General features: G+C 40.4%; 1 protein-coding gene across 1 annotated transcript in view; it reads right to left on the bottom strand.

The window, feature by feature from the left end:
• The window catches only part of kdm4b (lysine (K)-specific demethylase 4B), a 169,569-nt gene that overhangs the window by 122,581 nt on the left and 20,362 nt on the right, over positions 1 to 26,626 (bottom strand). Inside the window, 4 exon segments of the mRNA XM_034179170.1 lie at positions 1,290 to 1,339; positions 13,057 to 13,250; positions 13,967 to 14,081; positions 26,183 to 26,358. Coding sequence (XP_034035061.1) covers positions 1,290 to 1,339; positions 13,057 to 13,250; positions 13,967 to 14,081; positions 26,183 to 26,358 — 535 coding nt within the window.

Here is a 26,626-nt window from a genome sequence, read left to right on the forward strand (position 1 = left end):
CTCCCTCCATCTGGGGCTCCACGCAAGATGTCATCCTGTGGGGTCAAAATGATCATGAGAACAGTGAACAAAAATCCCAGAACTACGCGGAGGGACCTGATGAATGACCTGCAGAGAGCTGGGACCAAAGTAACAAAGGCTACACACTACGCAGGGAGGGACTCAAATCCTGCAGTGCCAGGCGTGTCCCCCTGCTTAAGCCAGTACATGTCCAGGCCCGTCTGAAGTTTGCCAGAGAGCATATGGATGATCCAGAAGAGGATTGGGAGAATATCATGTGGTCAGATGAAATCAAAATAGAACTTTTTAGTAAAAACTCAACTAGTCACGTTTGGAGAAAGAAGAATGCTGAGTTGCATTTCAAGAATACCATACCAAGTGTGAAGCATGGGGGTGGAAACATCATGCTTTGGGGCTGTTTTTCTGCCAAGGGGACAGGACGACTGATCTGTGTTGAGGGAAGAATGAACGTGGTCATGTATTGTGAGATTTTAAGCCAAAAGACTTTTTTAAGCCACTGAAGATGCAACGTGGCTGGGTCTTCCAGCATGACAATGATCCGAAACACACCGCTCAGGCAACAAAGGAGTGGCTCTGTAAAAACCATTTCAAGGTCCTGGAGTGGCCAAGCCAGTCTCCAGACCTCAACCCCATAGAAAATTTGTTGAGGGAATTGAAAATCCATGTTGCCCTGCGACAGCCCCAAAACATCACTGCTCTAGAGGAGATCTGCATGGAGGAATGTGCCAAAATACAAACTACAGTGTGTGCAAACCTGGTGAAGGCTTAGAGGAAACGTTTGACCTCTGTCATTGCCAACAGAGATTATGTTACAAAGCATTGAGCTGAACTTTTGTCATTGACCAAATACTTATTTTCCACCACAATTTACAAATAAATTCTTTAAAAATCCTACAATGATTTCCGGGATTTTTTTTCCTCATTTTGTCTCTCGTAGTTGAAGTGTACCTATGATGAAAATTACAGACCTCTGTCATCTTTCTAAATAGGAAACCTTGCACAATCAGGGACTGACTAAATACTTGTTGGCCCCACTGTAAAATGAAATCTTGATTTAGAATCTAGATCACCTCCAAAATTTAATTCCATGGCCTAATATCTATCTGTGGTGACAATTTCATCAAAATCCATGTAATAGTTTTGACATAATCCTGCTAACAGACAGACAGACAAACAAACACAGATGATTTTATTACATCCTTGGCAGAAGTAAAAACGGGCAGATTATGGAAAGGCAGAATAAAAAAAGAATCATCAAAGTGCCTTACCTTGTGCCAGCCTCTCAAGCCTCTTGCCATGTTCTGGTGGCACAGCATACCTGAAGTTGTGGGAAAACACAAAGTTTAACGATTATTCTTTTGTTAAGGCATTATGTTGCTGATTAAGTCAGGAAAATATGAACTTTTAAGCTTTTCATATTCTTCCCTGTACTACATTTCTTTCAGAATACAGCAGGTTCCATCACTGTCCATGTTTGAAATGTTGGTACATTTGACATCTAATGTATTAATTTGGATAAAACTGGTCTCCTAATATACCAGTCAAAAGCACCATTTAGATGGAGTTCTTTTTTTTTTTTTAATAAATAAGAGTGGGTGGAAGTCAACAGAGCTCAAACGTCACCCTTTCATTTGTGAAGTTACAACAGTCTTTATGACTCCAATTATTTCTTATGAGTTGGGTTGCTTAATGCTTCCAATGTATTGTGGGTGCAGAGGGAAGGAAAAAGAAAGAAAGGAAAAAAGCAAGAAGCAGCCAATGCCTCTTTACTTCAGCTTAAAAAAATGTGGCTCCTCAGAACAAAGGCCAGGGGGAGAAAGAGAAAATAAGGAAGAAAACAAGATCGAGAGATTTAACAGGCAATACTTACAGGGAGACAGAAAAGGAATGAGCAAGCATATAAGACAGAAAATAAGGAAAAAAAAATAAATACAGGAATAGTGAAACCAGGCAAAATGTGGTGCCACACTGCCACCTGGAGGCAACGGTTTAGAACATCCAGGTGCAGAAAGAGGAGCAAAATAATTCAGTGTTAGGCTGACAGGGTAATTACAGTTAAAGTGTCAGTATACTATGGAGGGTTTTTTTTTTGTTTGTTTTTTTTAAGTCATTTGGGACTGTGCGAGTCACACCAAACTATTTTAATACAGATTACTTTCTGCTCTGAACGACCATATGTTTATATTTTACTAACAGTAAAATTACTACTACTATTAATAATAATCTCTCTACTTTAGAATGGAGCCTGAAAACAAATTTGTGAAACTAGAGGACACTCCTGAGAGGGAAGATGTCTGGCAGCATCTAATAGTCCTGTATTGTACATCCTTAAACAAACTGAAAGGCGGGTAGTAGCACTGATTCTTGAAGTACAAACAACATGAAGAAAAAAAATTCTATCTATCTAGTTAGTTATAGCAATGAGACACATTGTAAGAATGTGAGTTAAATATGATCCTAAATCTGTATCTTCCACAAAATCTAAAATTTTTCTTGACCCAAGGCCAACTTCATACAAATGTGTGCGAACACTGGTGTGGAGGCTGGGTACATTTCAGCATAGCGTAAGCAAGGAGATTGATGTTTCCAGCTATACCACAATGACAACCTCAACTCAGTTTTACCTGCACTCACTGTGCCATTCCAACTGGAATGTATCCCTTTGTTACCAGATCCTACACAGTCTGCAAGTTTGTCTATCGAAAGTCATGGTCAAATGACAATAGCGTCTACTTTACACATAAGCCAGAGTCGACTGTTTAGTGTCTCGAGAGAGAGAGAGAGAGAGAGAGAGAGAGAGAGAGAGAGAGAGAGAGAGAGAGAGAGAGAGAGAGAGAGATCGAGAGAGAGAGAGAGAGAGAGAAAGAAAATATATCCTGAAGCATGCGGCACAATTAAACTGCATAAAAATAATCATTAAAAAAAAATTTAAATACTGAATAATAAAAATTGCTCCAATGACAGTGGTGCTGCTCAGACTGTATAACTCCTCCCCCTTCTGCAGGATGAATACATAACGGGTTTTCACTTTCTCATAGCTATGTGCAATGCTGTCAAACATCTTGTGCAAGTGTCTCAGTCATTTTGCATCAACATGTTGTAGTCATTCTTCTCAATGAAGAGAAAAAAAAAAAGCAGCAAAAACTACAGCCACACACCCAGAACCCTACACCACACCACACTAAACTGCAAAAATGATGGCAGGTCTTCAACTAGGCTGTCTCCTCGAGAGGGTGAAAAATGTCAGAAGCAATTTGTGTTAAAACTGTTAGAGAACAGTGAAAGACTGACTTACTGAGTATACAGTATGTTCTCTTCCACAGAAGTAGCAGAAAGGAATATTTTGATATGTAGTCTTTCAGATCTGCATCAGTCCTTCCCTACTATACATGCTTTAAGCCCCGGTCACACGGCACTAACGAAGGACACCTAAGCCAAAACAAAACAAGAAATCTGGACTTACGCTGACTTTCAGAGACAACATTTAATCGTCATCCAGCTTCGTGCCTGTAGCTGGTGCGTCGTCACAATTTTCAAACTGTTGAAAAAATGTGACCAGATCCAGACGACAATGTCAATTCATCCGTACAGTTTTGCTTTCGGTCTTGACGGTTCCTCATCATTTGCACAGTTCCCATACCATCAGCATTCCGTTTGACTGTCATCCAACTTTGTCCAACCTCCCAAGCCCAACGTCTTGCACAAACATTGATGATATCCGAATGGATCAATAACTTATGGCCCAGTCACACGGCACACGAAGATTCCTGAACGAAGGGAAAAAGTAAAAAACGTCACAATTCGTTGAGAAAAGTGGACGAAAGAGCTTTTATCACCGAACAGTCTGTGAAGCAAGAGCGCAAAAGGGACGAAAGAGGAAATTAACAAAACCAAAGCTCATGATCTCGACGAAATGCACCTGGAGCCACAGCTGGAGCAGTGTGTGTCTGCGTCTCTGCGTTCCAGGACTCGGCGCTGGGACGGAGCTCATAGTGCCTGAACCCTGGAGAAACTGCAAACAGAATCTGTGGAGATCTGTGTGCACGTCGGTGGACCACCTGCTCTGGTTCCTCGTCCAGAACAAAAGAGGGATCATGTCCATCATTATCAGAATCCACACTGTCTGTTGACACGCTTCGCGCTCCGTCTACCTCCAATTAAAAAACTAAAAATAAAAAAAAAATTTTTAAAAAGTGCACCGTGGTCATTGCTGTATCACAGTATTATATATTTATTTATAACAGAAAACTGTCAAAAGGGAGAATAAATATAAATATAAGTGTAAAGATGTTTGAATATATCAGAACAGTAAATTAATCAGTGCGTGTGAACACGCGCATTGACTCACATGTGCAGTTATTCCACCAGCTGCAGCTAATCCACAACATGAATTCTTTCTTCCAGAACAGCTCTTTATATAATCACTTTGATTCATCTACCTGTTGCCACATGTACAGAAGGACTGGATTGTCATTCCTACACTCAGATTGTTATATTTAATAAAAATAATAAGCGCACGCGGGAGCTCCTGTTGCCGCTGATGCTGCATTCAAGTACCGTCGGAAATTACACAACGTTTTTGTTGTTTCAAACTCAACAGTTGCTTGTGGCAAAATAATTAATTATATCCACACAAAAGATTAATTTTGGCATATGTAAGGTGCCTGAGCCCACTGAAGCTGCCCCCCCACACAGATCAAAAAAATCCAAGCAAGCAGGTTGAGTTTGCCCTGTAATTTCCGATGTACATGAACGCAGCAGCAGCCTCAGCGCTCACAAACCGGCTTCTGCGCTGTGTGAAAACGTTCAGTTGTTCCAACGAAGTCAAATTAAACAATAACGTTACAAAAACTACACAAACGCTTAAAAAACGTCAAGAACGACAGCAAAACGAGACAGACGAATTGAGGTTTTCGTTGCCCTTCGTTCAAAATTTTCAACAGTTTAAAAATCCTGACGAAGCGCCTGCTGCAGAAACGAGGCTGTGCGAAGGTTAAACGATGCCAACAACAGGCAACGAAGGTCCAGATTTCTTGTTTCGTTCAGTGCCGTGTGACTGGCCCATAAAGATCCAACGAGCTGAACGTGACTTGTCCATGTATGGGATGAAAAGCAACCCTTGTCGAGAAGGGTCAGACAGAATTCAGACTACCAGAGCAAGAATTTTAGCTGAGGAAGCTTCTGCGATTTGAAGCGAAACGTCCTCTCGTCAAGCAACCCAGTCCAGTGGAAGATTCAAGCTTCTCCACTACGGAAACCACCTGGACAACTGAGAGCCTTCACAGAAACAGAAAGTGTGAGTATTTTAAAAAGAAGCAGATTGCCTGTAACTAAGGGTGCAACGGTACATGTATTTGTATTGAACCGTTTCGGTACGAAGTGTTCGGTACAGGACTGTTCACGGATGAATTCATATTGCGTGCGTTTACATTCAGTGTTGCAAATTAGCAACTTTCTCGCTAAATCTGGCGACTTTCCAAACCCTCTTGACAACTTATTTTCTCAAAAGCGACTAGCGACAAATCTAACTACTTTTCCTTGCGTCATCGGAGACTTATCTGATGTTTGGCGACTGAAAGTGAACGTCTCTGTTGTCCCAGAGCGGCAGCGGGTCTCCCCCTCCTCTGCAGCCTGAAAGCACTGAGCGGAGAGATATCTACAATCCTCCTCACTCGGACTCGCTCAGCCTACTGACCTCGTTTGCTGCGCTGTGATTAAATAGTCCCCAGACTCTGAGAAGCCCTGGCCTTGAGAAGTTATTTTATTTTAATAAGTGATGGCCAATTTTAATGGCAAAATAAATAAGCAAACCAAGAATCAAGTTTATTTGTGGTTCTAAATATTCTGGGGTGGTTTTAGGCTACTGATGTCGATGGATGGAATAATTTCTTAACACCCGAAAATAACCGGTTCCAATAACCATCCCTACCTTTTACTATTTATTCTTTCTTCTTCCATACTTTCTTTTAGTTAACAGTTTTTAGTAATTTATTGGTCAGTGAAAACATGCTGCTTCACTCGTTAATCATTTCCCTGGTGTGTGGAGTACTTTTCCGAGCGGGGTTCCCGGCCATGGCGGAGCAGCACCAGGGCGCCTTTGTCTACACGAGGGATCAGCTGATGGAGCTCTGATGCAGTAGCACGAACAGGGAAAGGCATGATATCCCTTAAGAACTGTGAAGGAAATACTGGGGCTGTAGAGCCAGGAGGAGAAGCTGGAAAAGGAAGAGGAGATATTGGTTGTATCTTCCTTCCATTGTGATGGGAGAACATTAAGATCACTGGCAAACAAAATGGATGAATTGACATCACTTGTGAGGAACGACTTTTGTGAGGGCACAGCCTTGTGCTTCACGGAGACCTGGCTACACAACAACATACCCGGACGCTGTAGTGAGTATACCCAGATTTCAGTTGGTGTAAGGGTGCCAGAGCTGCGCTGACAGTGGCAAAAACAAAGGCAGGGGAGTCGCCATCTACGTAAACAACAAGTGGTGCAATCCTGGACACGTTACAGTGAAGGAGCGCGTGCGTGTGTGTGTAATCCAAACATCGAGTTGCTGGCAGCGAGTCTTTGTCCTTATTTGCCAAGGGAGTTTTCACATGCCATTGTCTTTATTGTTTACATCCCACCAGCAGCAGACACGTCGCAGGTCTGTGACGTCATCACCTCCGTGACGGCGAGGCTACAGGCGCTGCACCCCAGTGCTTTCATTGCCATCTCTGAGGACTTTAACCATGTTAACTTTTCAACATCTCTTCCCACTTTCAAGCAGTTTGCTGATTCTAAAACAAGAGAAAGTAAGACTATAGACCTTCTGTATGATAATGTCAAGGAAGCACACAGTGCCACAGCCCTCCCCCCACTCAGCAAAGCGAACCATAACCTGCTCTATTCAGAGCCAATTTACCTCCCTGCCGTTTACCTGTGACCACCACAGTGGTTCAGAGGTGGTCAGATGAGGCAGAAGACAGTCTCTGTGGATGTTTTGAGGTGATCGATTGGGGTGTGCACTGTGAAACGCAGGGGGAGGACATCGAAAGCACTACGGACTGCATAATGGGTTATATCAACTTCTGTACAGACAACATCATCCCAACCAAGACTGTGCGCCATTACTCCAGCAACAAACCATAAGTGACTAAGGAGATCAAGGTGACACTGAACAGGAAGAAAGGCTGCAATCAGGAGTGGAGGAGCTGAAGAGGGTGCAGATGGAACTGAGGAAGATGATCACAGAGGGGAAGGACAGTTACAGGAGGAAGCTGGAGAGCAAGCTCCAGCAGAACAACATGAGGGAGCTGTGGAGTGGGATGACAACCATCATTGGTCACGGTAATGGGCTTTTCACACTGCACTCATTTGTATATGTTGATGCCTCCCCTTGCATTGGCCAAGTTGTGTTGGATGCAGCAAGACCAAAGCCCAAACAATTCAGACAGTTGCCATCATGGATTCACAGGAGAAAGCAAAAGTCTCCCAGTCTTGACCACAAAAAAAAAAAAAAAAAAAAAAAAAAAAAAAAGCAGAAGAACGAGTCAACCATCACCGTGCTGGGAGAAGCTTTTCGTCAGTGCCGATACAGAACTGACAGCATGACACACAGCTGCCCTGTCCACTCATTAGCATCGGTTAGACATAAAAAATAAAAATAATTTAGATCTAGATGTATAAAACTAAATAAAATAAAACTAGTCACTCATCTCAGGTAGAACAAAGCAAGAACATTATGACCATAAAAGAGAACTTCCAAATTTCCAGCCAAACACAGAAAATAAACTAACCATGTCTAAATAAATAAACTAACCATGACTGACCCCAGTGATAATGGGACAGAGAGTGGTGACCTGATCCCTCTGTGGGAAACAGCATACAATGTACAACAACCATTAGCAAAATAAAACAAAAAAGCAAACAAAGAAACTATGAGTGTCAATGAGGACCATTCTCCAAGCAAATTTTATTACACTGACAAGTTTGAATGGGAGGAATTAACAGCAAACGAGTTCGAAGTGGACAAGCAAAATGAAGACCAACAAGATGAAAACAAAGCTCCTAACAGTCAAGAACATATTGAACACTTCGTTCCAAACCAGAAAGCTAAAATGATTCGGAAAATCAAGTCGGACATGAACATATGCCATATTTATCTACAAAATTTTGTTGACGCAGCTAAAAAACAGCAATAAAATAGATTATTTATTAACCTCGCTTGCCCAATCTGTACGAGGAAATACACCAGGGGTCGAAATACATTTTTTAAACCTACAACCCCTGGCAAAAATTATGGAATCAACGGCCTCGGAGGATGTTTTTTCAGTTGTTTAATTTTGTAGAAAAAAGCAGATCACAGACATGACACAAAACTAAAGTCATTTCAAATGGCAACTTTTTGGCTTTAAGAAACACTATAAGAAATCATAAAAAAAAATTGTGGCAGTCAGTAACGGTTACTTTTTTAGACCAAGCAGAGGGGAAAAAAATATGAAATCACTCAATTCTGAGGAAAAAATTATGGAATCATGAAAAACAAAAGAACGCTCCAACACATCACTAGTATTTTGTTGCACCACCTCTGGCTTTTATAACAGCTTGCAGTCTCTGAGGCATGGACTTAATGAGTGACAAACAGTACTCTTCATCAATCTGGCTCCAACTTTCTCTGACTGCTGTTGCCAGATCAGCTTTGCAGGTTGGAGCCTTGTCATGGACCATTTTCTTCAACTTCCACCAAAGATTTTTAATTGGATTGAGATCCAGACTATTTGCAGGCCATGACATTGACCCTATGTGTCTTTTTGCAAGGAATGTTTTCACAGTTTTTGCTCTATGGCAAGATGCATTATCATCTTGAAAAATGATTTCATCATCCCCAAACATCCTTTCAATTGATGAGATAAGAAAAGTGTCCAAAATATCAACGTACACTTGTGCATTTATTGATGATGTAATGACAGCCATCTCCCCAGTGCCTTTACCTGACATGCAGCCCCATATCATCAATGACTGTGAAAATTTACATGTTCTCTTCAGGCAGTCATCTTTATAAATCTCATTGGAACGGCACCAAACAAAAGTTCCAGCATCATCACCTTGCCCAATGCAGATTCGAGATTCATCACTGAATATGACTTTCATCCAGTCATCCACAGTCCACAATTGCTTTTCCTTAGCCCATTGTAACCTTGTTTTTTTTCTGTTTAGTTGTTAATGATGGCTTTCATTTAGCTTTTCTGTATGTAAATCCCATTTCCTTTAGGCGGTTTCTTACAGTTCGGTCACAGACGTCGACTCCAGTTTCCTCCCATTCGTTCCTCATTTGTTTTGTTGTGCATTTTTGAGACATATTGCTTTAAGTTTTCTGTCTTGACACTTTGATGTCTTCCTTGGCCTACCAGTATGTTTGCCTTTAACAACCTTCCCATGTTGTTTGTATTTGGTCCAGAGTTTAGACACAGCTGACTGTGAACAACCAACATCTTTTGCAACATTGCGTGATGATTTATCCTCTTTTAAGAGTTTGATCATCCTCTCCTTTGTTTCAATTGACATCTCTCGTGTTGGAGCCATGATTCATGTCAGTCCACTTGGTGCAACAGCTCTCCAAGGTGTGATCACTCCTTTTTAGATGCAGACTAACGAGCAGATCTGATTTGATGCAGGTGTTAGTTTTGGGGATGAAAATTTACAGGGTGATTCCATAATTTATTCCTCAGAATTGAGCGAGTCCATATTTTTTTCCCTCTGCCTGGTCTAAAAAGTAACCGTTACTGACTGCCACAATCTTTTTTCCTGATTTCTTATAGTGTTTCTTAAAGCCAGAAAGTTGCCATTTGAAATGACTTTAGTTTTGTGTCATGTCTGTGATCTGCTTTTTTTTCTACAAAATTAAACAACTGAATGAACATCCTCCGAGGCCGGTGATTCCATAATTTTTGCCAGGGGTTGTACTTGCACTGGTGCTAGTAACAAAAAAATTACTTGCACCAAAAAAAAGTTACTTGCACAACCAAAAGTCAGTCTTATATCAACCTTAAAACTCCTCCTGTGATGTGTCAGACTCTTCCTCTCTGGGGAGAGTTTGAGGAGAGACCAGCAGCAGCAGCAGCCACTTTTTTTTTCCAAAAAATGCACGCATGAACGTATGGAACCCGGGAGAGGTCACTTAAAGTGATATTTTTTTTCTGGCCATGATAATTTGTGCATACGTTTTCCTTTAATTGAGCCCACGAATTAGTAAAACGTGCGCACGAATTATCACGGCCAGGAAAATGTGCGCACGTTGTAATGGCCGTGATAATTCGTGCGCACGTATTCCTTTAATTGAGCCCTCGAATTATAATAAAATGTGCGCATGTTTTCCTTTCATTCAAAATGATATGATCTAAATTGTCATCCTTACGATGGGGAGATGCTTCGCCCTCAGCATCCTTTTTAATGTGCTTAAACTCCAGATGATGCCATGCTGGGTAGCCAGAGTTCTCTATATGTCCTTGTGCACCCAAACCATGATGATACCCTGACCACATCCATTTCTAATAAAACGTGTGCACAATATAATAAAACGAGCGAACATTCTCTCCACATGCAAAACATTTTGCGATGACACTTCCAGGGCTCCGTAGTTTACATGTGCGCGCAGGAACGGGACAGGAGGTCCTCAAACTGGAGCTCCTGCAGCTGCAGTAGCTGCAGCAAATAATGAAACTCCCCAAATTGGGAACGTCTCATGAGGATGTTGTGAACCCAGGGACGGCGCCGCTGGCGATGTTTGTCAGCTTTCCACAACAAATAGAGCACAGCAACTCGCTCCGTGTGTGAGAGTCATAAAACGCAGGGAAGACAAAGACAACACACTAGAAATTGTTTTTTCCTTATTTATTCCAATATTGGTTCATTCTACTGGTGCTTATAGTTGATACAATTTGGATAAAGTTACATGCACCAGTGCTAGTGCAGTATAAAATTACGTGCACCGCTCGAATAATACGTGTACAAACTAGCACATGCATGTACTATTTCGACCCCTGCACACAGTACGTGGTCTGTACTGTCAAGACCTTGGTCTGATATTTTCCCGCACAGACCTCGGGCTCGGTTAATAATCCTTTAGTATTACACCAACAAAGGGCTAAAACGATTAGTCGAATAACTCAATTACAAGAAATGTTTGAGCCAAATTCTCGAAGCTTTATTTAACATTGTAGTACATATGCCAGGCCTGTGTGTGGCGCTGTAACATCCCCAGGAAAAAAAAAACAAAAAACAGAAGAACAGAAGACAACGAGGGCATGTCCAGAAGCTGTGTAAACGCTAATCAAATTAGCACCTAAAGTAAACCAATTTCTAACGTGACACACAGAGTAAACCTTTTAAGAGAAAGAAGGTCCACACTGATCATCTGAAATAGACTTACTGTGCAAAGCTGTGTGTTTGTCTATTTAAAAACACATGCGCCGCTCGAAGTGGGGAGTGACTACGGATTGTGTGGCCAGCTGCTGGCTCTCTCTCTCTGCCCGGTGTGAGAGGCAGGGCGAGTCACAGCTCTATCCCTGGCTACACTGACAAACAGTTTCTCTCAGCAAAAGACCACTCTTTCTCCTGTGTTTTGCTGACTCGCACTGAGTGGTTCACTTTTTAATTTTCGCTTTTTTGGCAATACACAATGCTTCACAAACATGGCAACTTAAATAAAATAATAATAATAAAAAAGTGACTGCGAGGCTGCATGTTCAACCTCCAGCTGAAATGCATCTGAGAAAGAGGGATTAAAAAAAATTGCAGGGACCCAGACCAACAACCCTAAAAAAGGTTAAATTTTAAAAGTTGAGGAAAAAACAAAACAGAAACCACATCCCATTGCCATTTCAGCAAAAGATTTTAGCACAGCTATTTTGCCATTTGTGTCCAAATAAAGCTTCTTGCATGGAAGTGCAGGTTGTGCGGATTTTTGCTTTGATATTTGTCTCTTTGATCAGCACGCTTTTTTTTATTTTTTATTTTTTTTTTTTATTACACATCTTGGATGTCTGTCTCTTCTGATTTACTAATATTCTTTGTTACTGCACTATATAATATGCAGTGGTGGGCACTCTTCAGCTAATCCGAAAACCGATAATATTCAAGCAAATGTTTTTGTTAGCGGATTAGCTTTTCAGATAATCAGTGGGCCAATTATCTTCCGATAAATTTAGTTCCGATAACTTTCAGTCCACTAACATTTTTTTTCCTGGTAAAGTGAGCAAAGTTTAACGGTCAAAAACGTTTGTAAACCCTAAAATCAAACATTTTAGTCCCTGTCGTGTGTAGATTAGTGGTTTGTGGCAGACTTGCTGTCGCTTGCTGATGATGTCATCATTAAGCGCAAGACGTGATTGGTCGATCGACGCAGGGAGCATTGTGGGTAATGTAGTCAGGTTCACTTTGGACGTTACACTGTTACCGTCCGCTCAACACAAACAAAACAGACTAATTTTAAAGTATTTTATTTCTTTGTGGCTGAATGGATAATTTAACCCATTTATGCCCAGATTTTTTTTATAAGTGGAAAATGTTGCATTGGTACATTAGAGATTTTTTTTTTTTTATTGTGAATAGAAAATGACGATACACTTCGGCAACAACTGTTGCCAGTAGGGCAAAACAGGTTAATTACCAAGACTCGGTGGGAGAGAGGAGATCTCACAATGCAGCTGTGTTACAGAGGGACTTTTGTTTACCGTTTTGGATAATCAGTGACCGATCCATTGTGATTTCATCGGTCAATTGAATCAATGCACACTGAATTAATCAATACACTTGCATTACACACATTTCGTATCGATTAATCTCCACATCCCTAGTTCTGACCTGCACCATACCTTGTAGTACCGACCCGAACCGCTCAGTGGAAACGGGGCTGTCAGCATACGCTGGCTAAATCGTCAAGGTGTGACAAGGCCCTTACACATACATCAACTGTAACTGTGTACCAAAGTGGCCAAAAATGCAAACGGTCACAGGCTTGAGATTTTGTAATCGATAAGGTGACTGACCAGGATTTTGGTTGTCCAAAATGCAGGTAGTTGATACTGTAGAGATCCATGTCCTCTGTATGCCAGGCGAATGTTGTTTTCCACATGCCAAAGTAAAGGTAGGGTGTGTTGACACCCTCAATGACAATGCCACATTCTTGTTCCACCATATCCAGCAGCGTGTTGAGATGGCTAATGTTCCACTCTTCAATACCCTGAATGAGGAACATATGCATTTTTAATGATCAGAATGTATCATCTGGGCGCCATTATCCAATTCTAAAAGCAGTTACGCCAAAAAAATAAATAAAAAAGAGTTACTACTACTAATAAAAAAGATATTGTTCCATAATATATCACTGCATGTGCAGAGATAGCAAATCACCCAATATTTATAACACTATAAACAAATTAGTCACACTGACCTTGTCTATTTTGACACGAAGTGAAGCACAACACACTGATACAGCACAGTTTGAAGTTATGATTAATGAGAGTTTTGCAACTAAATACCAACCTACCCAAGATTTAGCTTGCTTCTTAACCAACAGAATTGTGAGGGGAACTAGTATAGACAAATTGTACAATACAAGGATAATGTTCATTCCATTTTCAAAACTACCACCTCATTACTTGAAGTGTTTTGAATGTGTGTTACATCATTCTATTTATACCACCAGATGGTGGTGCCGCGACACAAAAAAAAAAAAAAAAAATCTGTCACATAGCTGCCTACTATGTGTGTGTTATTCACAGCATGTTAACTGGGACATCAACCATTGTGGAAAAGAGAAAGTAAAGCAATTAATTCACAGTTAGGATAATCAAAGTAACTTTCTGACTGCATTAATGTCAAAAATCATAATTGGCAAAAGAAGCGCAAGTAGTAACATAAACCTGACCACTGAGCTCTATTACACACACCGCTCACCTCATCATAGATGGATCCACTGACATCAGCTCCATAGATGGGAGACACAAACGTCAGGTTCTTCCAGTACTTCCTCTCAAGGTCATCAAAGTCTTTGTGGCGTGGTGTGCAGTATCTGGGAAAAAAAAAAAAACAACAACAAGCACAGTCTTGAGATGACCTTTCAATCGATAACTACAGTTAAAACTTGTGCCACATCTGTTTATCCCTGTCTAATTGCTTTTTCCCCCATTTTTTTCAGATACAATGGCACAAAATCTTTGATAAACAGCTGTCAAAATCCTTTACCAACCAATATTCACACCTTCATTTTCTATACCAGCTTTTTCCAATTAAGTGTCAATGGGGGACACTTTCCAAACTCCTTGATTTGTGTCAACAGTCCTAATGGGGGATTTTCATACACCTACAGGCCAGTGGTGGGCACAGATAACCGAAAAATTAACTTCGATAACAGAATCAGATAACTGAAAAGTTGTCTTCGATAAAGACAAAATAATAAACCACCCAAAAATGTATCGGAAGTTACAGATAACCGATAAATTCCAGTATTGTCTCCGGTATACTTGCAACTACTAACAAGCTGATTGAGTTTTAACACAGCGATCGCTTTTGGAAGCATCAAAAGCGACAACAGACCCAAACAATGAATCAGCACTTTTGTCTTTCAGCATAACTGCCACCTGCTGGAAGCTCCAGTTTACTACATGGCTTCCAGCACAAAGGCAACTGGGAGGAGCCAGAAGCGCAACTCTCTACCCAATCACAGTGCTACCGTCAGCCGAGGTCTTGGAAAAATAAAGCAATGCTGAGTTATGGTTTGGTGTATAAATAAAATGAATACTGACAGAATAACTCTATTAATGTCAATTCTGTCATTTCTGCAAAGTTAAGATATAACATATATCTTTTAATGTTGAACAATGCACTAATTCTGAAGTGTTGTAACAAACACAGACAGATGGCATTCTGGGTAAAATGTGCCTCCGCTACACTGATTGGTTGATTCATCCTATGTAAACCAACACGTTAATGTGAGGTGTCGTGTGTTGGTGTTTACAGATAAATGTGCTTTTGTAAAATATGCCATTTTTATTTGTAAAAGAAAAAACAAACAAAAAAAAAAGGCATTTTCCAAAAAAAAAAAAAAAAGGCATTTTCCAAAAAAAAAAAAAAAAAAAAAAAGCCAAGTTGTAATTAGATAACCGTCTGATACTTGTATAACTGGTGTCAAAATAAACGACACTGCCATGATCTACTGGTGCCAGTGCGAGTTTTGGCCCTTTATTAGCCGATTTTTTATTCGTGCGAAAAAATTTTTGTATCGCACAGAGTTTCAGGTTAATCGCACGTCCTGCATCGTTTAGTATACATGGAGACGAGCTGCGTTTAACATCTCATAACCACCTCCTGATCGCCGATCGTATGGGTCAGATGAAAATCAAACCCGCTGATATTCTGTTTGGCCGTCGTGAGGGTGTCCCACTGCTGAAGCGCTACAAGCGTCCAACCTCTTGCACTGTGCCAACACCGCAGACCTGTCTTGTAATAATTTTTTTTTTTTTTTTTTTTTTTTTTTTTTTTTTTTTTTTTTTTTTTTTTTTTTTTACTTTGATGTCTCCCATCAAGAGTTTTTATAAATTAAGTTTGAAAAAAAAGCTTCTGTTTACGTTTTGCTTCTGGAAACACAAGTCTGACGTGTGGTTTTTGAACGTACAATGTGTGTGAGAACATAAATCGGGCGCTCTGAACTTTTAAGCCCAGGTTACACATAGACGGTTTTGTCGGCGGGTAGTACGTAGACCGAAGTTCGCGGTAGTTCCGGCTGTTTTCACGGTGGAAAGGGGCTGAGCATTTCGCCGGCGTTTTGAGCGCCGTACTAGCCGCAAATACGTCGATAAAACGCTGCTAAATCCGCCGAATAAAGCGGAGTTTTGACGCCATAGCATCCGGCACACGTCAGGCAACAGGGGTTAATATCCAGTTCTATCCTTTACAATCGCAGGTTAAGACGCGCGTGAGAACGGCGGTGTTCTGCTGCCGCCGATAATGCTCTGTGTACCGCTGGATTTATCCAGGCAAATCCTGCGTTACTCCAGGAACTTTTGCATATAGGCACTGCCCCAGAGTATAATAGGCTGAAGCAGCTGTCAGTGCAGGGGGAGGGAGCTCATCTCTCAGCCTTTCCTTTTCTCTCCTTTTCCCCTCCTCAACGTGTTGCTCCGTCTCCACCACAGGGCTACCCTCTGCTTCTGAAGCAGACCTCTTGGTAAGTCCTTGCCGCTGCCAATTTTATTTTAGGAGGCATACTGGAGCTTCTCTGCAAAAATATCTGGAGCTGGCCACGAGTGAGATACCTGCATGCAGCGCGCTAGCGTATACTGACCGCCGCCTATCGGCCGTTTGGAACACCGTTAACCGGGAGGTGGCATTTAGAACAGCGTACTGTCCGCTAGCGCCGCCATTTTGTCTGTCACCGGTTAAAACGCCTTTGAGGACGCCGATGTGGGCTCTATCGCCGTTTTACACGCCGTTGGTTAGGGATACAACGCCGGCCGCCAATTACGGCGGTGTAAACTGCGGCACTACAGGAAGGGGCGGGATGACACGGCGATTAAAAAGTATCAAACGCCGTTGTTCGTGTTGTGTCCGTCGTCAGGCCACTTCTCCGGGAGGGCTCCCGGAATTATTCGACATGTTGAATAATTTTTTCGACGATTCCCGGTGAAGCCGGAACCAAACCACGCCCCCGTGCTCGGGCGTTAACTACGGCGTTTGATCCCTAAAACAGCCCGGAGAGGGCAAAATCTCTGCCAGGACGCTTCCGGGGGTTTAGCATCTATGTGTAAACGGGGCTTTACACCGTGCGGGTTCTCTGGTACAGTGTCTGCTCAGCTTCAGTCTGACTACTGCCATGAATACTATTGGCCAGTAGATGGCAGTAAAGACCTTGAAAACTTGCAAACAAAATCCCAAATAATCTGTGTTGCTACTTGCTACATTTAAGATGAGTGGAATTTAATAAAAGCAACGTCTATAAACCCAGAGAATATATTCACGAGAGTTTTAGGCACTAGAGTTTAATGCTGTTATCAGTGGAGCCTGATCAGAGTGTCTGAAATGCATTTCTCCTGCATGCCCACACTAAAACCTTAAAAATTAGCGCATTACTTTAAAACTAAAACATATATCTGATATTTTCACTTTATAAAACATCAGCAGTGACGTTAATTTAAATAACTTGTCCGAAATAAGTTTGGTTAAAATTTGAACCATAAGTTAAAAATGTACGCCTCTGGATGACTTGGGTGACATTGCCCACGTGTCAGTATGGGGTTAAAAGAAATTAGTTTTTTTTGTGACCAGTTCTCCTTTGCCTGCAGAGGATAGAGCGCTTTCTAGAAGCAGCTGTCCTCTGTTTGCAGAGGGTAGAACTATGCATCTGTTCACCTTTGTTTACCACGTTAACGGTCTAAAAATTACCGGAAGATAATTAGTCCGATAATGGTTTTCAAAGTTATCTGAAAAGATAATCCGATAATGAAAACTTTATTTTCGATAATTATCGGATTTTCGGACGTGTGCCCACCACTGCTACACGCTAACTTCCACTAACAGAGTTTTCTGTGCAAAGCCAGTTCTGGTTTAATGGCGAGTCAGTGTAAGCGCTGTGGAAAGTTTAATCTTTTTGACAAAATCTCTTTTAAATCTTCCAAGAGTGACGTTTCAAGATGGGTTTATATTTACAGGGAGACATTTTCCCACAGCCCATTCCATACTGTACAAAGGATACAGTTTATTTTATTCTTTTTTGAGTGCTTCATCTGTAATAGCTGTGCCCAACCCTGTTCCTGGAGGGCCCCTGCCGTGCATGTTTTCTAACTTTTAAGAAATCAGGTGTGACCTGAGTAGGTAGACATGGAAAACATGCAGGGCAGTTGCCCTCCAGGAACAAGGCTGGTAACCCCTGTGCTAAGAGAATACGACATATATATTTTAGGTACAGCAGGGGTCACCAACTTTGTTCCTGGAGAGGCCCTGCCCTGCATGTTTTCCACGTCTATCTACTTAAGTCACACCTGAATTTTGGAAGTGGTGTCTTCCAGCTCTTGATTGGCTGAGCACACCTGATGGAGCTAATTGCCTGAGTGTGGAACAGAGAGAATTAGGAAACATGGAGGACAGGTGCCCTCCAGGAACACAGTTGAGCTGATCTACAACAATGAAGGTTAGTAGCTAGCCAGCTTAGCATCAGATCAGATATAAACGCAGTTAACATTATGTGTGCAGTCACATGTAACATTAAACCTAAAAAAAAAAAAGTTGATCTATTTTGGTATGTAGCCTATTCTGTAATGAACTACATTAGCCAATGTTAACAACAGCTAATGCTAGCTCATGGCTAGTTAAAACGGTCCTTTTTACCCTTTTTACCAAAATAATTCATAGTCCAGTACATGTGTATCTACAGTACATGCATATCTCTGAGTTTGATGGATTAATTACTGTTTGTTTTTTTTAAATCAGCACCCAACATCATTGACAGGGAGGTAAAAAAAACCCCCAGCAAATTAATCAAAAACTGGTTTATACAGGGCCATTGTGTACAGGCCCACAGGCAAATAAAAATAGACTTTGGGCTATTAGATTTTTTTTTTTTCCCAAACTTGATCTTGACTTCTTACAATGTAGTAGGACACTATTCCACTCATGTCTGCTTGTTAATATCATTCCCAGGGGATTCATGCAGGAGGAGGATTCATGTGAGGAGACCATGGGTTAAAGCAATAAATTTTCATCCAACTGAAATTTTTTCCTGGCAAAAATAAATGCCAGCAATTCCCTAAAATGTGGCATAGTGGGGGCACACACACTTTTTTCCTCAATAAATACAATAAACACATTATACAGCAAACAAATCTCTTCTAAATAGCCTCTAAGGAGAGACAAAGCATAAAATGCAAAACCTGAACATAAAAGGTACATAAAAGGGTGGTGGGGGCAGGGTGTAGTCTTGATTCTGGGGGGTCTGGGGTAGAGGATGACATTTTTTGGGAATTCCTGTGGGTCACGTGATTCCTGCGGGATTCCCGCGGGATGGGAGTCAATATTTTATCAATCCCGTGATTGGGATGGGAATAAAAATGAACAGGAGCGGGCATGCCAAAAATAGATGATTTTCATCTATTTAAAACAACCAAAACGCGTTCACACCGGGCGTGATCAGACGCTACAAATTTCACGTGGCGACGGATGCGCCTCCTTCACCTGGTGTGTCGCTCTGCTTTTGCTGCGAAAATTCGCCCCAGTGCATCATTAAATAGGAGGAACTTCCATTCCGCTCGCCAGATCACGTTGTCAGTCAAGTTAACATGACGGACCTTGATCACACGGAGCGAGTTGTTGTGGAAAGCTCCCAATACAGAGAGTATCGTTATTTGCTGCACGAGCTGAGTCTGGATGACGGCTGCTTTCAGCGGTCTTTCCGCCTCTGCAGGACCGAACTTGAGGACCAACTGTCCCGTTCACGCGCGCACATGTAAACAATAAAAAATAAATAAAATAAAAAAACTCCACTGCTTGCTGCAGGGCTGCTCCTCGCTCTTTCCCCCCCCAAAAAAAACTGTCATAATTGTGTTTAGAAACAAGTCACCATTTGCTTTATTATACATCTGTGTAGTTAATAAAATATTCTCCACAGACGATTCACTCGCGCGCGCACGTAAAATAAAAAGAGAAAGAAACTCTGCTGCTTGCTGTGGTGCTGCTGCTCGCTCCAAAAACTGTCATAACTGTGAAATAAAGGACAAAAGAGACATAAGTCCTGCTCATAGGCTGCTACCAGATACAGGACATGTTCACATCTTCAGTCAAACTCCAGACATCTCCACGTCACTACATATTCAGTCCCTGATTGATCATCACGGCGCGAGACATACGGGAGTGGGATGGGAGTGGGACTGATTTTGAGTGGGAGCGGGATGGGATTTTTTTTTTTTTTTACTCCAGTCCAGGATTGGGACAGGATGGGATTTTTTTTTCTGGGAGCGGGATGGGACGGGAGTGAAAAATCCACTCCCATGTCATGCTCTAGTCTGGGGGTGCTCTGCATAACATTTTTAAAAGACGAAGTCAAATTTTGTGTATTCTGGTGAATTTTAATGGGTAAGAAGCCTTCTGAAAGAAAGAAAACTCACTTCAAACTGTGAAGTAAAAACACAGTATTGATTATGGGGGGGGTCTGGGGGATCTCCCCCAGAAATTCTTTAAAAGAGCAAGTCAAATTTTGTATATTCTCATGAATTTTAATGAGTATGCTGCCCTCTCAAACAAATAAAAGTCACTTCAAACTGTGAAGTAAAAACACATTGATTATGGGGGGTCTGGGGTGATCCCCCAGAAATTTTTTAAAAGAGCAAGTCAAATTTTGTATATTCTAGTGAATTTTAATGAGTATGAAGCCCTCTGAAACAAAGAAAACTCACTTCAAACTGTCAAGTAAAAATTCTTTGTCTTCTGTAGTATTTTCTGTTCTAATCTGGTAAATGCGCCAAAAGGGTGCTGTGTCGCTGACTATACAGTCAAAATACAAAATTAGGGCCTAAAGCAACTGACAACGTTGTTCTGCTGTGCACCAAGTAACACTGTCACCAGTTTTGAAAATGCATGCGCACTGAGAAACTCAGAACTGGCTTATACACATTTAATCGGTAAAATGCTCTCACTCATAAAACAAACTAGGGCTGCAACTAACGATTATTTTAGTAATCCTTTATTTTTTGATTAATCGTTTTTTGTTTTGTTTTTTTTTTACATTTGAGTTTTGCCATTATTTCTTTAAGCAAGTTATTATTAAAAGGCCTTTGTCATGCAACATCAACATTTGAGCTTGTAACAAAGTTATGTTATATTCTCATCAAAAACATACCTGGAGTAGTGTTTTGTTTTATTTTGCACATACATACATCACTGACATGCCACAAAGACATTTCTATCAGGTTTCACCCGATTATGAGCATTTTTAGGTGCCTACAGCAACTACAACCCCTGGCAAAAATTATGGAATCACCGGCCTCGGAGGATGTTCATTCAGTTGTTTAATTTTGTAGAAAAAAAGCAGATCACAGACATGACACAAAACTAAAGTCATTTCAAATGGCAACTTTATGGCTTTAAGAAACATTATAAGAAATCAAGAAAAAAAAGATTGTGGCAGTCAGTAACGGTTACTTTTTTAGACCAAGCAGAGGAAAAAAATATGGAATCACTCAATTCTGAGGAAAAAATTATGGAATCACCCTGTAAATTTTCATCCCCAAAACTAACACCTGCATCATATCAGATCTGTTCGTTAGTCTGCATCTAAAAAGGAGTGATCACACCTTGGAGAGCTGTTGCACCAAGTGGACTGACATGAATCATGGCTCCAACACGAGAGATGTCAATTGAAACAAAGGAGAGGATTATCAAACTCTTAAAAGAGGGTAAATCATCACGCAATGTTGCAAAAGATGTTGGTTGTTCACAGTCAGCTGTGTCTAAACTCTGGACCAAATACAAACAACATGGGAAGGTTGTTAAAGGCAAACATACTGGTAGACCAAGGAAGACATCAAAGCGTCAAGACAGAAAACTTAAAGCAATATGTCTCAAAAATAGAAAAATGCACAACAAAACAAATGAGGAACGAATGGGAGGAAACTGGAGTCAACGTCTGTGACCGAACTGTAAGAAACCGCCTAAAGGAAATGGGATTTACATACAGAAAAGCTAAACAAAAGCCATCATTAACACCTAAACAGAAAAAAAACAAGGTTACAATGGGCTAAGGAAAAGCAACTGTGGACTGTGGATGACTGGATGAAAGTCATATTCAGTGATGAATCTCGAATCTGCATTGGGCAAGGTGATGTTGCTGGAACTTTTGTTTGGTGCCGTTCCAATGGAGATTTATAAAGATGACTGCCTGAAGAGAACATGTAAATTTCCACAGTCATTGATGATATGGGGCTGCATGTCAGGTAAAGGCACTGGGGAGATGGCTGTCATTACATCATCAATAAATGCACAAGTTTACATTGATATTTTGGACAATTGAAAGGATGTTTGGGGATGATTAAATCATTTTTCAAGATGATAATGCATCTTGCCATAGAGCAAAAACTGTGAAAACATTCCTTGCAAAAAGACACATAGGGTCAATGTGAACGAGCAGATCTGATTTGATGCAGGTGTTAGTTTGGGGGATGAAAATTTACAGGGTGACTCCATAATTTATTCCTCAGAATTGAGTGATTCCATATTTTTTTCCTCTGCTTGGTCTAAAAAAGTAACCGTTACTGACTGTCACAATCTTTTTTTCTTGATTTCTTATAGTGTTTCTTAAAGCCAGAAAGTTGCCATTTGAAATGACTTTAGTTTTGTGTCATGACTGTGATCTGCTTTTTTTCTACAAAATTAAACAACTGAATGAACATCATCCGAGGCCAGTGATTCCATAATTTTTGCCAGGGGTTGTATCTCAGCCACTGACAACATATTACAGCAAGAGCCCACCAAAGTATTTTAAAGGCCTGACTAAAGGGTAATATGTGCTCTTTAATAAGATATTTTCATGAAAAAACACACAAATGTGCAGTTTATACTGTATTTTATTTTTTTCTTGTGTAAAAACAGCTTAGATGTGGTTTTTACTGAAACAAATTGTCATTAGACTTAAAACAGGGATGAAGTGGAGGTGTAAGTCAGGTGTTCAAAGGAAACATTTATTTCTATATTTATTTATTCATGTTCATTGTTAGTTGGTTTTACCTTTTCTGTTTTATCAGGTTCTTTTTGTCTGGTTTTCTAAAACTGTATTGTAGCATTACTATTAGTATTACTTATTATTATTATATAAATAAAAAAGCAACAACAAACGCTGAGCCATTAATTATACAGAAATGCACACAAAATGAGCTGAGATGCAAACAGCTTAATGCTAACTTTAACAATGAAAAAACCACAGACATGCTAACGCGTTAGCAATCGGTCCCGTTTTTAAGTTATAAAATACATCAACTGTTTCAGAAGACAATAACAGGTCGGTTTAACATAAAAAAGGTAAATATTACTCAGACATATGCTCTTTACGGTTTTAGTGGGGCAAAATTAAGATAAAGCGAAATTAAACAACGAAGCATCGAAGCAGTGATTCTGATCAATGCTTTATTGGTTCAAAGCAAAGCCACGCCCTGCTCTACTTGAAGGTCTGCCAATGCTTCCACGAAGACAGGGAGGAGAAGAACCGTGGCTCATGGCAAGCAGTATACAGAGCGGAGAGGAGTGAAAAATTCACACAATCCTTTCCTCCGCAGTCCACGCTGACATTGCTGCTGCTTTGATTAGGGCAGAATGGGATGTTGCTTTGACAGTGAGCGCATCATATTTCGGCCCCAAAACACACAACACCACGTGCGCGCGTATGTGTGTGGTTAAATCTTGCAAATGGCGGAAATCCGTCGTGGTGACGGAGATCTTTAACCCATGGAGACCAAAGCCATCAGCCAGGAGTGTCTGCAAATCAACAGTTTAATAGCATCATCACCTGTGTGTTTGATAAACTGTTGATTAGTGTCTAATAATGTAAATTGCCAGTTATTGTTCACATCGATGCAGCAAATAAAACACTGCAGTGAGCGCTTCTCCAGATTGACTGTTGACGTCAGAATCGAAAATGACAGTGAATTTAACACATATATTCTTTTTTGCTCAATTTATTTCAGGATCCCTCCCTGTGACCCATCATTATTGTCTCTTGGTGAAGGACTGAAAACCTCATATCTCAGTGCTACATGGCCTGGTGAGCTCTCCATGGCTGACTGTAGGTTCTGATCTGTGCCACGAGGTTCACCCCTGTCATATTGGGTCGGTGCAGAAAGCTACATGATAACTACAAACCAGAAAACATTGGTCCCCACTTCTCATCTGTACATTTAGGAGCCTACTAACTGTAAATAATAATGAAAAAAAAAACTGATGTGTTTAAGTTATTAAATATTAGTGTCATTCACAAGTGTTAAATAAAATTTTTACATCTAAAATGAGAGACATTTCTCATATTCAACATACACAATATATAAATATAACCAACCATACACAGTGCAACAGAACAAGGCCAATATACAAACTATATACAGTACAGCTGTGTAATCCATGTGCAATTGTTGTGCAAAAGGACAGAGGTTTGATTCTAGGGATGAACTCAGTGTAATATTTAAATGAAGACAAAAAAAATTACACTTTATTCAACAGAAATACAGCCTTTCAAATCAAGTTATCTCTGGAAGTTGGTCATCACACAGCAGTTGGTCCACAGCTGGTTGACTGCACCAGACAAGGTCAGAGGAAGAATGTGTTCCCAGATGTGGCACTCCTTCAGCCTGCGAATGGCTCCTTCCACAGTGATTCGAAGTCGGACAATTTTTTGGATTTTCAGAGCATCTTCTTTGCTCAGCTGTGCTGTTGTTAGGAATGAAATGAATTAGTTTATATTATTTCAGTAACAATTGTCTGCACATTTTAAAAACCTTAATAATAACTGTCACAATTTTTATTTGAAATTTTGATTTTGTGTCATGCCCACCTACCATCATGAAAGGTGGTATCATTTTAATCCAGCTCCTTTACTTCAGCCTCCAACTGCTGTATGCGGGCAGCTGCAGCATCCAGTCCACCTGTATGAGATGAGAGAAAAAAAAAAAATGAAAATGAGAAAGCTTTCTACAACTCAATATTTAACTTTACTTGCTATTGTTTGAGTATTACTTTTAATTGAGCAGATTTTACTATTAATTATTGTTACTTTGACTATTCATTATTATCCAGTTACTTTTTACTACTATTAAGTAATATTACTTTTAATAGAGCAGAATGTCACACTGTAGTCAAACTAACAAAGTTGGTCAAATGTTAAGACGTCAATTAAATTGAGATTTGTCGATCAAATTTTATATCTGGACTTAAGTCCACGTGTCAATGCTGTTAATTTATATTAACAGCATTGACAAAAGTACAAAAGTACAGAATACTCATGTGTTTAAATGTTTTTATGATGGCATTTTAGTAACTGTACCTGTATCTCATGCTGGCTGGATGTTGTGATTTTTATTTTATTTATTTAAATGTGTAGTATATGTGCATACATACATATACATTTTGTATATTTGTTGTGTAGGTTAGGTCTGTGTTCATGTTGTGCTGTCTTCTTGGCCAGGTTACTTGAAAAACAGATTTGTGATCTCATTGAGGCTTTTACTGGTTAAATAAAGGATATATATAATTTTTTTGACAAGTCAAATGCAAACAATGGCTACTATACAAAATCTTGAAATATCTTCACAAATAGAAATTAAATAACAGAAGGGGCTTATTGTAAATTAATTATATACAATAAAAGAAAAAACATAGGGCAACCGAACAATTACGATAAAAGAAGCTAATCTTGAGGCATTACTGGAATCAATCATAGCTAGATAAATAAAACATACCGGGCTGAGGAACCAAATGGTAGTAGTGTTCTGCCATCACAGTCGAAAATGATGTGTCCTCTGCTTCGTCCTCACACAACGGCTCCTCCACAATCGAAACTGCCGTGTCCTCCGCTTCGTCCTCACACAACAGCTCCTCCACAGTAACAGCAGGGCGAACATCATGGTCTAAGCTCTCAGCAATTTCTTTCGGAGACATGTGTCACTCGAGAATGAGCGAAAGCTGAGGTACAGCTGTGTTTATTTGTTGGAATTGCAGAGCACTACACAACAGCAACACCGTGAAGTCGCTTCAGCCATTGTTGACAACTGACTGGAAGTCTGAAAGTACATGTAACTTTTTCTTCCGCCTAAGAAACCCAGAAGCGTGAAAATCCCCCATTATATTACCTTGTGAGAAAATAATCACACTTGCAATGTGAAAACACAACACTGTTTCAAAAAACACTTACTCAAAATACTTATCCTATTTGACAAGTGAGTGAACATTTGGTTCTAACTCTCAAATGAAATGTCCTTTGTACCTTTGTGACAAGAGCGGGCAATTATTTGTTTATTTATGGGGGGGGGGAGGGGTAGTAAAATCATTTACACACAGATTAGAAATATGTGGACATTACTTACAGTGCAATCTGAACATATGTTAAAACTGTTTTTTAAGACAAATAGAATTTAGAAATCCACTTACTTCTTGCTGTTGGCTAGCTTGCGGTACTCAGCCACAGTCATTGATTTCTTCTGGATGTTGTACTGGGTGAACAGACCTGACTGTCCAGTCACCACCTGCATAATAGGAGCTGGAATCACCATGTCCTCGATAGTGTCGTATGTCTTCCGTGGCTTCCAGCCTTCTGGGGGAATCACCTAGAGGAGAAAATCTGAGGGTAATGACATTGTTTTGGACATTCTTGTCCCCCTACCCCAATCTCTCTCCCCAACTGCAGTTACTTTTAGAAAGCTAACTAGTTGGTAAAAGAGTGATGGGGTTACTACTGTTGACACAACTGATCTAATAATCAGTGACATCATGGAAAATTAAGTGATTACAACTTTAAGGAATTAATTATAAGATAGTAAGTCCCTTCGGCTGCTCCCTTGTTTTGCACTTGGGGTCGCCACAGCAAATCCAAGG

The sequence above is a fragment of the Thalassophryne amazonica genome, chromosome 10, assembly GCF_902500255.1.
Source record: "Thalassophryne amazonica chromosome 10, fThaAma1.1, whole genome shotgun sequence".
In the NCBI taxonomy this organism is placed as follows: domain Eukaryota; kingdom Metazoa; phylum Chordata; class Actinopteri; order Batrachoidiformes; family Batrachoididae; genus Thalassophryne; species Thalassophryne amazonica.